This window comes from Nematostella vectensis, chromosome 11, assembly GCF_932526225.1.
Source record: "Nematostella vectensis chromosome 11, jaNemVect1.1, whole genome shotgun sequence".
NCBI lineage: Eukaryota > Metazoa > Cnidaria > Anthozoa > Actiniaria > Edwardsiidae > Nematostella > Nematostella vectensis.
In genome coordinates, this window is record NC_064044.1 from 1,118,164 (window position 1) to 1,133,750 (window position 15,587).

Below are 15,587 nucleotides of genomic sequence, written 5' to 3' on the forward strand. Positions count from 1 at the left end.
CCATATCCTATCGTGGGTAATTCTGTCCAAAACAATGCAAGAAAAGTAACAAATAACAACAAACAAACAAACAAACTAGCAAGCGAGCAAGAAAACAAACAAACGAGCGCACTAACGAACGAACAAACGAACAAACGAACGAACGAACAAATAAACAAACAACAATAACCCAGAATCACGCACCTTTGTACAGCTAGTACTAAGCTGTAAGTCAAAGGCCAGGATGCGCAGTCTAATGACGTCACTAGGATCCCGGATGATACGCCACACACAGTCGATATTGTTAGGGTAGGGGTTTGGGTAACGAGGGGAAACAAATGTTCCGGATGGAGATGTCAGATTTTGTTGGCAGGCTGAAAACCATCGGAAATCGACATAAGCACACATCCCGTCATACTCAAGCGCGTTGATTACTCGAGTGAGCGCCGAGATACGACAGACTCCATTTCGATTATTTGGAAAAGCGCGGTAAATTTAAATATGCAGCAATGATATAATAACAAGTTAATCACATGAGAAGTGAGCCGCGTGACATTTAGAACATTGGAAATGTCTTTTCAGGTGGACAATAAGCTTTATTTAGTTAATTTGTTTTCTGTGTTGATGTTACTGAGTAGTTCTGTAGCCGCTAGAAAGCGTTTCTCCTGATGACACACTTTTAGACTACTTCACCTGCGATCTCGTGAAAAGAAAAGCTCTTGCAGGGTCCTGGCCTGAGGTACGACTTGGCTATAGCGACCGCGCCTTGTCCAGGGACGATAGTCCCTCTCACGACCATCTAGGAAAGTTAGAGGGAAACTAGCACATTTTTACCATTTGAAAATGCAACGGAATTTATAAAAGAAGCTATTCTAAAATAGAATCCAAGATTTAATCTAAAAAATCAATGCAGTCAAAGCTCACTTAAGCGAGACTTTCCGATTTACAAGACAGGTTTTAGCATTGATTACCATGAAATACCTCGCGTATAAGATATTTCTTACATAAGGGGCACAGGCTATAACAGGGAGGCGGCGGTGGTTATGGCTTTGTAACCCCATTTGAATCACTCGAGGAACTAGTGATACCGAGTTATGGTTTTGTAACCCCATTTGAATCACTCTAGGAACCGAGTTATGGCTGAGTAACCCCATTTGAATTACTCTAGGAACCGAGTTATAGCTTTGTAACCCCATTTGAATCACTCGAGGAACTAGTGATACCGAGTTATGGCTTGTAACTCTTAAAGTATCACTGCACTCGAGACATGACTGATACCTAGCTAGGGCTATGTGACTCTATTTGTATCCCTCGAGGCACGAGTGATACCGAGTTATGGCTGAGTAACCTCATCTGTACCGTATTCATTATTCGCACCTTAAAAGGCTTAAGTGTTGAGACTGATACGAAACCAGATTTCCATATAGGCACATCAGCGGATGAACTATCTGACGCAATCCACAGTACCCCATCCAGTGTTTCATCCCGCGACTTTGACCCTGACTTGTGAAAGAGCTCGAGCTCTTTTTCACCACTGCCAATCATCATAAACCGGAAGTAAAAACACTTGCTGACATCATTTCCGGTGATAGTCATGAAGCGAGTTGTTTCTAAGGTAGCTGAGATGCTCTTCGCAGAGGAGTCGTTACTCTTCAAAATGTACCCGCCACCTGGAATACATGGTCATCATTATCATCATCATCATCAGCAGCAGCAGCAGCAGCATCATCATCATCATCATCATCATTATCTTCTTCATTACCATTCTCGCAATTCTAATCGTCATTAACCTACTTTGCACCTAAGAGCATCCGCGGTGCTACTAACACCAGAAAGCGGTCTCTGCCATCAATATCATTATATTTATCCTCAACATAGCCCTCAATGACCATCAACTACTATCAATAGCTCTCAATGACCACCATTCACTTACTTTGCACATAAGAACACCCCGCTGGACTACTGACGTTACACACAGTAGACAGCGAGCTGCGAAAGCTGCTCCATGCCTTGACATTTCCCTCCTCTAACCCGCAACCCAAGGCACGCTGGGATATCTCGTCAGCGCCCAGCACATCACTCCAGAGGTTGAGTCCGCTCATCTTACCAAGGAAGCGACGGGAGGAGTTAAGTCCGTCCCATGCGATGATAAACTTTCCAGAGCCTGAAAGGATAAAATGTGCCGGATAGTTTGACCCAATCATGGCATATAATTTAAGATACATTAAAGCTAGAATCTCTGTGGACAATCTATAAGATATCAGTATCCGAGAAGGTTCACTTAAAAGATGGACGACGATAGGTGCAGTTGTGATGGGCTACCTGCGTTGTACGCTCCTTGTGATAGGCTTTCCTTGTTAAAAGCTCTTAGTGATGGGCTACCTGTGCTGTGATTCATTGCGACGGGCTACCTGTGTTGTACGCTTTTTGTGTTGTTCGCTCTTAGTTATAGGTTACCTGTGCTCATCTAAAGACGGACACAGTACTCATTTCTCACCTGGTATCTCAGCGTCCTTGTGCCAGTCGTAACCATTAGCAACCAGGGCACCGTTGGTGAAGAGCTGCCACACACCGCCACGTGATGCCCACGTGAGACAAACGTGACGCCACTTCCCGTCGTTCAAAGCGATAGCCGTCACCCTAGAAACGATGAACACATTCTCCATTCCCTTGATTGACATGTGACCATTTTATCATGTGACCATTTCGTTGATTGACTTTTGATATATTCCCTTGATTGACATGTGACCATTTCATTGATTGATATTTGACGCATTCTCTTGATTGACATGTGATACATTCCATTGATTGACATGTGGTGCTACAGCAATTCACTCAATTTATCCTCTTTTTCTGTCTAAGCCCACAGAACAACCATCCCCGCAAGTCAATCAACGGAATTAAGTGGTATAACTAGAAAGACTATAGACAACCTGTAGAAAAAACTAGATGGTCTGCGTATGCGTGGTGTAGACAACCTATGAATTCCGTACATTCCTTATACTTATGAATTCCGTACATTCTCCGCACCTATGAATTCCGTACATTCCCCGTACCTATGAATTCCGTACATTCCCCGCACCTATGCATTCCGTACATTCCTCGCACCTATGCATTCCGTACATTCCCCGCACCTATGCATTTCGTACATTCTCCGTACCTTGTTTGGCCCATGACACTGATCACGAGATTCCGATAATTCAAGATCGAGAATCCTGTGACATAGCGCTCCTGGTACAAGACCTCGTACCGGAAGGGCGTGCCCGCCATAGTGACGTCATCAGTACATAGCCACGTGCAGACGGTGAAGGAACGCAGCTTCGGGATGTCCCGCACGATGATGTGCTCCTCGCGGGACGTGTTGTTGAAAATTGCCTCGTAGAATATGTGATCTGTAAATCGAAAGAAACATCTTTAGTAAATAAAGAATCCCGCAATATCCTTAGTCCAGTTACGCTACTCACGCGATTTTAGCCCCTTTTTTTCAGAATTATAGCAAAAGTCATTTGTTTTTATCAACGCTTTTGTCTCTGTAACAGGTCAATTATTTCGCCTTGTCACATGAAGATATGGATGCCAATATCGTGATTGCATTAGAAGTTGTAATCAGTTTTAATGATTTCTAGATAATAAAATATTGGCTGGACGAATTTAAGACTCTTTTCTAACTGTCTACAAGAATACAACAACTATCTACCATATCTTGATAACACTCTGGAGACTATTGCGTCATCACTACAGGTCCGTATACACAGGTCCATATACACAGGTCCGTATACACAGGTCCGTATACACAGGTCCGTATACACACATATACCTTGTGCTACTCGTGATCCCTTCGTGACGTCATCAAGGTCGTCATCTCCCCTCGGCACCCAGGAGGCTATAGCGTCTTCATTAGACGTCCAATGTATCTCTGTGTTTGTGTTGTTGTATATAGATGCACAATCATCGGGGTCATCTGAAAAAAGGAATAAAGCCTGTCTTGAAGGGAGCCCATTAATACTTAATATACACAGCACATGGAGCCATTACTTACCATTCCCAGCTCAGGGAGCCCCAGCACAGGGAACACATTATTAACCTTATATTACCCAGCACAGGGATCCCAAACTTACCATACACAGCACATGGAGCCCCAGCACAGGGAACCCATTACTTACAATACACAGAACAGGGAGCCCATTACTTACCATACCCAGCACAGGGAGCCCATCTCCCATCCCTGTCGTAGTTTGCAGTGAGTGCGCACCATGGGCGATCATTGCGGTATGTTACGCACGTGTTGTATGTCTTGCCGTCGTATATGAATGGCAGAACACAGCAGCGTCCGTCTGTGGTAAACTGATCACAGACTTGTCTCCCAGGATCTGCAACGCAACTGAGACTATACTACAGATGTAGCGGCCGATGCGGCCACTACAAAAAACTTGCTTTGATATTGAAATTCTGTACTTAAGTTCGCTTTTTGAGACCAATCCTGCTAGCGCTGCGATAAAGTTACAAAATAAAACATATTTGTCTTTAAAGAAGGCCAATCACGCCGCCATTTTATGCTCCCGTACAATGCCGAGTAACTCAGAATCCATTTCCATCGGCTAATCCAAGCGAGTAACTGCGAATTTTTCAATCTAATATGATCAATAAAGTATCAGACTCCATTCGTTGATTAATATTTTGAAGTTTTCTTAACAATTAACTGTTGAATTTAAATTGTAAACAATAAGAAAGGATTGATTTATCAACATTCTTTAAAGCTGTCGCCCGCTTAAATCATATATTTGCTGTAAGCGCAAATATTTTTCTTCTTTATCTTTTTTTTATCGACCATCTTAAAAACACCGTAATACCTATAACCATATGTATCACCGCGGTTTAAAAAACAAATCACAACAATCAACACAATGTTTGATATATAACGTCCCGGTCACGTGATGTCTCCCCAGTCTCCCATACCATCATCGGCGAGCACCAAGCAGTCTCCCCACAGGTAATCCCGGTCATAATTCTTCGTCAAGCTGCACCAAGGTCCCGTATGATAGTCCGTTGTGCATTGCGAGTAAGAGATCCCTCCATACTGGAACGGAAACACGCAGCACTGGCCTTGCTTCGTTCGAACCGCACATGGCTCAATGATAGCCGGACCTGAGCCTGTGGTAGAAACATCACATTGATAACGATGTGAAAATAACCCGTAAAAGAACTACGATACCAAACATCACATCAAAATATCCCGTAAAAGAACTACGATACCAAACATCACATCGATAACGATGCCTAAATAACCCCTAAAAGAACTACGATACCAAACATCACATCGTAACGATGTCTAAATAACCAGTAAAAGAACTACGCTACCAAACGGCAAATACACTTCTACGCAGAAGTGCAGAATCCAAGACTTAGTCGGTCAGATCAATTGCCCGGGGGGGACTTCGATATGAATATTTGAACCTTAAGGCATAGCAGAATATCGGAAAAACCGTCAAAAACCTCCTAAGGAATAGCATTTGGTCGAAGTTTATACCCTAAAGGATAAGACGGTCTCTCACGTCTTCTCGTCTGGAGAGTCCCATCCACCCCGGGATCAAGTGTCTTAAATCAGAAATACCATATATGGCTAACAGATAAAAATACCCTCGTCACAGCTCCCCCACAATCCATCTCGGTCGAAGTTGTCAGTGGTTGCACACCAGATTCTATTAACTCCGTCCCCGATGCACCATGGGTAGCACTTCCCTTTAAAGACGAAAGGGAAGACACAGCAGTCGCCATCCGTCGTACGCTGTCGGCAGAGCTCTGCGGATTTTGGTAAATTATTTGAAAGAGATATTATGTCGTCAGTTAAAAAAACCATGGATATAAAGTAATTACCCGCTAATAAGAACCTAGTTTTTTCCAGGTTAGCCTAAGCAGAATTTTATTTAACGTGTACTATTTCAAACTTTAGGCTAGTTAAGTACTTAAATAAGCTCTTAATTTTAAATATAGGTTTAAAGTGTCAGAAGTGCGGTATCTTGATTGATTGGATTCCAATACCTGCCTGGCCGTCGTACAATATGTGATCAAGACCCCTTTCAATATATACTACTTGAGAATCATGATTTTCATCATTAAAGGGAGATCTTAAAGGTTCATTTTCTTTAAAATAAGAACCTGTTTCTTATTTTAGGCTGGATAGGTTCTTGTTTAACAGGCCTAAAATTGGCCTAAAATAGGAAGTCTTAATTGGTATTTTTTTGGCTAACAGGTTCTTAAACCCTAGGTTCTTGTAAGCGGAAAAGTAATGTATTGCACCGGGCCAGTCGCAACGCGCACAGAGTAACGCAGGCAGAGTAACGCGCACAGAGTAACGCAGGCAGAGTAACGCGCACAGAGTAACGCAGGCAGAGTAACGCGCATAGAGTAACACGCACAATGTAACGCGCGATAGCGTGGTCAACTTGAACGTTTGATGAAATAAGCCAAAAATAGTGCGAGAAACTTTGTATCCGAAATTAGTGCCATAGTAAATCCATTTTATATAATGGACAAGGAAAGGAGCCGTTTATTTATCTCTTGGCTTCTTGACAAATAAATAATTGGTGTATTGGCGGGGAAATACGCTAAGAACTGTATTGTCAAACTGACCCAGACCTGATCAAAGGGGTACACCCTAACTTACGATTATTTGCGTCCATGGTTTGGCATGGCTCCTTGGTAAATGTGACGTCATCAATCGCGAAGGCCTCGCCTTGGATTGGCATATTGGCCGAGAACCTGATCTAAAGAAAGACATTCATTATCTACTTACTGTTATAGAATTGTTTTCAAAAGAATGCCATTTATAATTCTTTCTTTCTTTCGGAAGGCCAAAGCAAAAAAAAAAAACTTTTTTTGTACAGGGAGGTTTGGGGTATTTTGAGAAAAGCCGACCCTTAAAAAGTAGCTAGAAAGCGATATAGTCAAAGCGCAACATGTTCATACTTCTCGAGATATGATGGGGGTTTGGGGAAGGGGAGGGTGAGGCAAGATAGTTCGCATACTAATTTAAGGGTAGACTTAGACATGATCTTATGTACAAATACGAATGGTGTTTCCACGATAATTTCCAAGAATTTGATCAGGAAAAGAAAGCGAGAGACACTTCAGACTTCGAGGGCCCAATACCTTATATGGCACATTCATGTCAATACCTTATATTGCACATTCCTATCAATACCTTATATGGCACATCCCTGCCAATACCTTATATGGCACATCCCTGCCAATACCTTATACGGCACATTCCTGTCAATACCTTATATGGTACATTCCTGTCAATACCTTATACGGCACATTCCTGTCAATGCCAACTTGTGCGTGGATCCATCTTCTCGTTCTTCGTGACATATTTAGCAAAACATCCGGGAAACCTCTAGAGTCAACAGAACTGACTGACAGGGAGCCCTTAGCATAACTGGTCAGTGTCACTATGAAGTACCAGAAGCGCGCGCATCTGTAGCCGTCACTTGGGTCGAGTTGAGGCGTAAGGAGTAAGGAGCCCTGTCCTTGGTAGGATGGGCTAGTGCGCACGATACCGGGGCCTGGGGAGTAGGTAAGAAGGGGCACGGCAAAAAGTCAGGAATAGGGACTTTACTGGAGGAAAATGCGGATTTTACACAATACTAGACTATGTAACAAGGTGAAGAAACAAGGTGAGGTACACCGCAACAGCTTGACTTAAGATGATAAATAAGCAATTACAAATTACACAACAAAACAGCTATATTTTAAGGTTAATAGACCTGGCTAAAATTTATCTGAAGCAAATATGTTTGAATCTCTTCCGAACATCTGGACATAGTTTCTTGCAAAATCCCGCAAGTGCTAAGTGTGTACATAAGGGCTGATTGATTTACGGTAAAGTTGAGCGCCGTCGGGATCTATTTGAAGGAAATTTTAAACGATTTTACAGATAAGGCTGAAAATATAAATTTAAACAAAAATATTTTGTTTCCTTGTTTGCTTGGTTCTGTACGAATAGTACTGGCTACTGGTTGGGTAGAAATAACGGAGCCGAAATTTTAGCATTTCAAGATTTTCTCTATGGTAAATTTTAAAACACAGCAAATCCTTGTAATGAAGTGATCAAGGGCAATAAGACTCTCGTGTTTAAGTTTTGAGGCCGTATAAACAGATTAGAATTTAAAGCGATTTCAATATCCCGCGAACTCTTGTCAATAACTTGTAACTTGTAAAAACATTTTGTGGCTTGCAAACTATGCAAACTTTGGGATTACGTAATTGAATTTGGTGCCTTTTGATTGGTCAGTGTCTTTCGAGATGTCATGTGATGAAAACGTTCCAAGGACAGGGCCGTAGCAGGGGGTGGGGCACTTAGGTCACGTCCCCCCCCCCAATATTTTTTTTATCTAAGGGAATGACCAGTAGGGGCGCGGCGGCCACCATATTGTTTTGTTAATGTTTCTGTATTGTACCCCCCGATAATTCGAGGCCTTGCTAAGGCTAATAAAGGATTTTGAATGAAGGAAGACATATTAGATTGAAAATCGCCCGAATAATTATAATTATTGATTTAAATAACCTAAGAAGATAGAAATTTTAAGACGTTTCGAGGCTATTGCCTGTTCATCAGTGTCAATTAGCAGTACAACAAAACACTTCGTTGCATTTTGTACATGTTGAAAATCGTCGGCGAGAGTTCGCAGAACATTAAAATCTGCAGTAAAAGGAACTCTTGCACTGCTCTTACCACTGTCAGGTTGAGGCACTGCCGGAGAGAGAAGTGAGTCAGCGGCTGCCACGTGAACCCATCCCACACTCTGCCATTCGCAAAGACCATCCTTAAACAGACAGTCTGGGAGAGCTGGGCATAGAGTATCAAGTAAGTAACAAGCATGTATTTCAGGGTTATTCATACAGGCAGTCTGGTTATTGAGAGGGGTATTCTGCCTTATATAGGCAGACTTGGCGAGCTGGACATGGGGTAATATATAGATTTAGGCATTGCCTAAAAGCGGAGCTCCAAACGACCAAATTTTTGCTTATTTTCGCTTAATAATTTAAAAAAATATTAAATATTTTTATTATTTCTGTTTTTGACGACGTCCACGATTTCACAGATTACGCGGCCAACTAGTTATACCTCCTTCCTCCCACATCTACATGACATATAACAAGTTTAGTTGTCATATGATTTTCGACGATGATGTCACGTGAATGATGTCACGTGACCATCTCACTGCACCCCACTTGTAAGATACATCACACCTAACGAGTTTTGTTGTCACACGATGTTTCTTTAATGAAATATAATTATTTTTTTATTTGATGACGTCAACATATTTATGCTTCTAGTGACGTCATTTATAACGTCACAATCACGTGCATACCAAGGACATACCAAGATTGGTTGTTATATGATGTTTTGTTCATGAGATATGAATATTTTTGTTTTTAATGAAATCGAAGTAGTTTTGCATGTAGTGACGTCCTCGGTGACGTCACAAATCACGATGACACCTGCAAAGTTTGGTTGTGAAACAACCATCAACCACCTGATGACGTCAGCATATTTTGCTTCTAGAGACGTCATCGATGACGTCAAAATTACGTAACTATATTGGTGCACACCCAAATACATGACACATACCAAGTTTGGTTGTCACATGATGTTTCGTTTAGGAGATATAAAAAGGTATGACATCGGGATAGTTTTTCTTAAAGTGACGTCATCGATGACGTTACGCAACACGTGACCATATCTTGGAGCCGCCCTTGACACATACATGACACCTACCAACTTTGGTTGTTTTACAATGTTTCTTTCACGAGATATGAATGTTTTTTTTGTTTTGATGACTTCAGCATATTTTTCTTCTAGTGACGTCATCGCTGACGTCACAATCACGTGATCATAATGGAGCACCCCCTTGACACCAACATGGCACATACCGTGTTTGGTTGTGAAACAATGTTTCTTTCAATAGATATGAATGTTTTTATTTTTAATCACGTTTTTGATTTAAGTGACGTCATCGATGACGTCACACAACACGTGACCAATTGTTGCATCCCCCTTGACACCTACATGACACCTACCGAGTTTGGTTGCCATATGATGTTTTCTTCGTGGAATATAAATATTTTTTATTTTGATGACGACAACAATCACGTGACCACAGTTTTGCACTTTTCTTGACACATACATGACACCTGCCAAGTTTGATTTGCTTTTAAGGAAAGGACGGACGGACATCGCGTCAAGAAAACTCGAGTCGATGAGTTACCAATATTTGTTACCATATTTGTTTTAACTTTTTCTTAGGTATGGGGCTCCGCTCACGCGGCGCTTCGCGTGTGGGAGCTCCGCTAACAAGCATTTGAGGTTATTGAGAAGGGGATTTTAAAATTGTGGTGGGAATGGAGGGGATAAAGGATACTCCGAAAGACAATTTTCACAATTGGTAATCAAGCATTTTTTGCTTTAGTTAGATTAATTTATATTCGCCTACCTATGTCGCTAAAACAACCCTTTGCAAATGTTTACAAATAAAATATGACGATTTTATTGCAAAATGATAAAAAAATACCATCCAGTTTTCGGTTGAGTGAATTGTTGAGCGTGAATACTTACACGTGTCCTGCACAAGGTCACAAGGCCCAGGGACCAGCCCCAAGTCATCGATTGCGATGTCACCTTCACTCCCGGCCCCAGCTATCCCTTCTACGATAAACTGAGAAAAGAACACATGATCATGTGACAGGATTAACTGTTACATCCACTATAAGCTGAGAAAAGAACACATGATCACGTAGTGACAGGTTTAGTTGTGGCCTTGCGCACGGTGTTGCGCAAGCCTGGCTCAACAAGAAATTTCTCGACATTTCGTTTTAGATTTACTGCTATTTCTTAAGTATTGCGTTATACGTATCCTGAATTTCGGATATAAAAGTTTGATTATCGTAGTTTTTAAAATTAGTCATACTATTTTTCTAATCTAATAGAAAACCTCGATATTTGTTGTCGGAGTATGGACGTTATGTAGGACGTTATGTAGTTATCAACAACTGCTGCGTAACATTTGAACGCTGCAAAAGTGTTTTGCCTTTTTTGCCTAGTTTTGCCCTATCGCGCAATTTTTTTGCCCTAGCTTGTTTTTGCCTTTTTTGCCTTCTTTTGCCCTATCGCGCATCTTTTTGCCCTATCTCGCATTTTTTTGCCTTTTTTGCCCTATCGCGCACTTTTTTGCCTTTTTTTGCCCTATCGCGCGCCTCTCTAGAATCCTGCTATGAAAAAAATCTAAATTTAATCCAGCTTCGGAAAATTCAGATTATGGGAGCTCTATCATTGAACAAGTTAGGCTTCTAAAATTATTTTCGTTATAGAATGTATATTTCTCCATGCTTTAAAGTTTGCAATATTCAAACTCGAACGGGGCGAATTCTTGTCTTGAAAGGAGGTTAAATCACTTTCCAAGCCTTGGATTACCAAGGGCATTATAACATCAATCAAGTTGAAGGACAAATTCTATAAAAAATATCTTGTATCTAGAAGTGAGTACTACCTCTCAAAATACAAATGCTATCGCAATAAGATTAGTCAGCTTATTAGAACTAGCAAACAGAACTACTATCAGAATTACTTTGCTACCAATAGTAAGAATATAAAAAATATTTGGTCAGGTATTAAGGAATTGATAACAACAAAGCCTACTTGCTCAAACCAACCCTCCAAACTTATCATTAATAATAAGACAGTCAAAGACCCCAAAGCTATTGCAATAGCCTTTAATAACTTTTTTGCTACAATTGGTAGTCAGCTTGCTAGTAAAATTCCACTTGTAGATAGAAGTCCTGAATCCTTCCTTGGTCCACCGCTAGTAAACAGTTTTGTCCTTTCTCCGGTCACAGCATTTGAGATAGAGGATATTATTTCTGGGTTAAATCCCTCCAAGGCATCAGGTCCTTATAGCATCCCAGTTTGCCTTCTAAAATTTTTGAAGTCCTATTTATCAGTACCCTTGGAAATATTATACAATCACTCATTTAGTAATGGCTGTGTCCCGGATCAGTTTAAAATTGCAAAAACAATTCCAATTCATAAAAAAGATTCAGCTAGCTGCATGGATAATTATAGACCAATCTCGCTGCTTTCAATTTTTAACAAAATCTTGGAGAAACTAATGTATAAAAGACTTATTGCCTTTATTAACAAATATAATATTCTCTATGACAAGCAATTTGGATTCCGAGAGCATCACACTACTTTTCATGCAACACTTCTAATTGTAGACAAAATTCAAAGGGCTATAGAGGAGGGCCAGTATTCCTGTGGGATATTTCTCGACTTCTCAAAAGCATTTGACACAGTTGATCATAAAATTCTTATTAGCAAACTTGCTCACTACGGAATTCGTGGAATTGCAAATGAATGGTTTTCATCATACTTGTCAAATAGAAGGCAATTTGTGTCAGTTAATAATTCAGAATCTGATGAAGTTGTCCTCACTCATGGAGTCCCACAGGGTTCAGTACTTGGCCCCCTCTTATTTCTTATTTATATCAATGACTTTCATAGATGCAGTAGTATATTTGATTTTCATATCTTTGCTGATGACACTAACCTATTTTACTCGAACAGTAGTTTGCTTGCTCTGGAATCCTGTATCAACGAAAATCTTCTTCATGTTTCTAGCTGGCTTGCTGCCAATAAGCTCTCTCTAAATATCGATAAAACAAACTTCATCATTTTTCATCCACCACAGAAAATCTCTAATTATACTCTAAGTATTAAGATAAATGGCAAATGCATCAAGAAAGAGAAGTACATCAAATATCTAGGCATATATATTGACTCCCATCTTAGCTGGAAATATCAGATACTTCATATAGCTAAAAAGATTAAACGTTGCATTGGTGTTCTCTCAAAAATAAGACATTATGTAAATATTTCAGTCCTAAAAATGCTTTACTATACATTATTATTTCCATTTCTAACTTACTCAGTTGTGACCTGGGGCAACACCTATGCAACTACTCTTAAGCCCCTTTTTATACTTCAGAAAAGGGCAATTAGAATATTAACTTTTTCTGATTTTAGGACCCCTTCAAATCCATTATTCTACCAACTTAGTCTCCTCAAACTTCATGACATAATCTATCTTAACAATGCACTGTTTATGTATGACTTCCATTCAGATCATTTGCCATCTGTCTTCAAATCATTTTTCACAAATATTAACAGGATACATCAATATAATACAAGACTTGCTAGTAGGAAGACTTATTACCTGCCTAAGATACGCACAAACTATGGCAAATTTAATATTCGCTTTCTTGGTGTAAAAATCTGGAACGATATTCAGGATGATTATAAATCTGAATCTCGCTCCAGTTTCAAGACACTAATGATCAGCTCTCTTTTAGATCGTTACAAAAGCTAACTCTATTATTGTTGTAATTTACAAACTTAAGATTCTCTCCTATATATAAATGATCCCTTTAATCGACCTCCCCTTGCTTGTGCGTGTTTTGTTCTTGTGCGTGCATCTATTGTCGTCTGTTTTTCGTTTCTGTTTGTATTGATATTATATTGATGTATCATGTTGTTTACCCATGCAATTTTCCGCTTGACCTAGCCGCTTAAGCTCGATTAGCTATGCTATTTCTTAATGCGGCTGGTGCCCAATTATAAAAATTATAATTATTTTTCTCCTTTTCTTATTTAATAAGTAATATCTGTATAATAGAGGGTGCTAATAAAATATGTTGTTGTTGTTGTTGTTGTTTGTCTTGCATAAGAAGATGAGAAGCAAGAACTGAAAGTAGACAAATACCCGAGGAGTTTAATTATATCAACCGGCATTCCTTTCTTCTGAAATTACGTCTAGAAAAGTATATATTATTCGCACTTGTTTTAGATTTCGATAATATTCGGGATAAAAAGCACAATGAAAATGCAGGAAGAGCGCGATGGCAAAATAAGGCAAAAAGGGCAAAAAAAGGCAAAAAAGGCAAAAAAAGGCAAAAAAGGCGCGATGGGCAAAAAGGGCGCAATGGGCAAAAAGCAAAAGGGCAAAAAAAGGCGCGATGAAGGCAAAAAGGGCAAAAAAAGGCAAAATAAGGCAAAAAAAGGCGCGACGTAATTCGACGTTTTGTGTTTTCTATTGTCGAAAAAAATTATAACGCTGCTTATCGCTCCCGTCTGTTCACATTTCTTTTCCTCTTTCTATAAAAAGGACAGCATCTTAAAGAGAATTTCAAGTGCATTCCATTTATGACATTGATCAAACTACAAAAGAAAAAGTTTCTTTTTAATTAGAAAAAAGATGGAGCAATGTTCATAAAAAATGGGCTTTAAAACGGCCCGTTTTTATGGCACTGTTTTTATTTTGATATATTTTTTAATGTTTTTGAAATTTTTACTATCTCAAATTTTCGATTCGAGATGCACATTAGACAAAGGTTATCCAAATAAAATAAAAAGTGTGTAGCTTTATCGAGATCAAAGTTATAATCATAAACCTAGCGTTATAATTTTTGTTACGCTCTGATGCGCAACACCGTGCGCAAGGCCTTGTTCCTTCCACTATAAACTTAGAAAAGAACACATGATCACGTAGTGACAGAGGTTTAGTTCTTCCTTCCACTATAAATTGAGAAAAGAGCAAATGATCACGTAGTGACAGATTTAGTGAGAAAATAACACATGATCACGTAGTGACAGATCCGTTCGTTTTTGTGGCGAATCGAGGAGGTAGCACTTGACAGGTCTAGCTGTAGCTTTCACCTCAACCTTCAAACGTCTCAGAAGACGCGCACAATGTAAGCGCTATTTTTACCCCCGATTAGGCATGCTGACGGGTACGAACAGAAAGAGACCGCAGGATATAGAGTAGTGACGACCCCACCTACTCAACCCCAACCCTCGCGCGACAAGTGCAAAGAAAGATGGCCGACGTGACGACGCATCATATAAAACATGTCGGGGGTCTGCTGTATTATCGCTGCTCATAGGAACCGTCAGAGTTCGAGTTAGCGTGGTTAACTGTATTACCAATATCCATAAGACCCGACAAAGTTCTGATTAGCGGGGTTCTACTGTATTACAACTATCGATAAGACCCATCAGAGTTCGGGTTATCGGAGTTCTCCTCTTATACCACTATTCATAAGACCCTTCAGAGTTCGGGTTATCGGGGTTCTTCTCTATTACCACTATTCATAAGACCCTTCAGAGTTCGGGTTATCGGGGTTCTACTGTATGACCACTATCCATAAGACCCGCCAGAGTTCCATCCTCCGTGACGCCCTGGGTCCTCGAGGATGCCAGAGTTCGGGTTAGCGGGATTCTACTGTATCACCACTATTCATAAGACCCATCAGAGTTCCAGATAGTGAGATTCTTCTAAATTACCACTATCCATAAGACCCTTCAGACTTCGGGTTAGCGGGGTTCTAATTTATTACTATTACCCATAAATTCCGTCATAGTTCGGGTTAGCGGGGTTCTACTGTATTACAATCACCCATAAGACCCTTCAGAGTTCGGGTTATCACGATTCTTATGTATTATCACTATCCATAAGAGCCGTCAGAGTTCGGGTTAACGGGGTTCTACTGTA

The 15,587-nt window shown here is 40.3% G+C and overlaps 1 protein-coding gene across 3 annotated transcripts in view; it reads right to left on the reverse strand.

Annotated features, from left to right (window-relative positions):
• Positions 1-15,587, reverse strand: part of LOC5511434 — a 60,383-nt gene that overhangs the window by 18,724 nt on the left and 26,072 nt on the right. For all 3 annotated transcript variants that reach the window (XM_048734354.1, XM_048734355.1, XM_048734356.1), the window contains exons 23-36: positions 10,598-10,697; positions 8,714-8,827; positions 7,285-7,544; positions 6,644-6,743; positions 5,617-5,778; positions 4,936-5,130; positions 4,173-4,349; positions 3,797-3,940; positions 3,140-3,371; positions 2,477-2,619; positions 1,913-2,143; positions 1,357-1,649; positions 673-778; positions 184-353 (exon numbers count right to left, since the gene is read on the reverse strand). In XM_048734354.1, the coding sequence (XP_048590311.1) occupies positions 184-353; positions 673-778; positions 1,357-1,649; positions 1,913-2,143; positions 2,477-2,619; positions 3,140-3,371; positions 3,797-3,940; positions 4,173-4,349; positions 4,936-5,130; positions 5,617-5,778; positions 6,644-6,743; positions 7,285-7,544; positions 8,714-8,827; positions 10,598-10,697 (2,427 nt within the window). The remainder of the gene's footprint in view (positions 1-183; positions 354-672; positions 779-1,356; positions 1,650-1,912; positions 2,144-2,476; positions 2,620-3,139; positions 3,372-3,796; positions 3,941-4,172; positions 4,350-4,935; positions 5,131-5,616; positions 5,779-6,643; positions 6,744-7,284; positions 7,545-8,713; positions 8,828-10,597; positions 10,698-15,587) is intronic.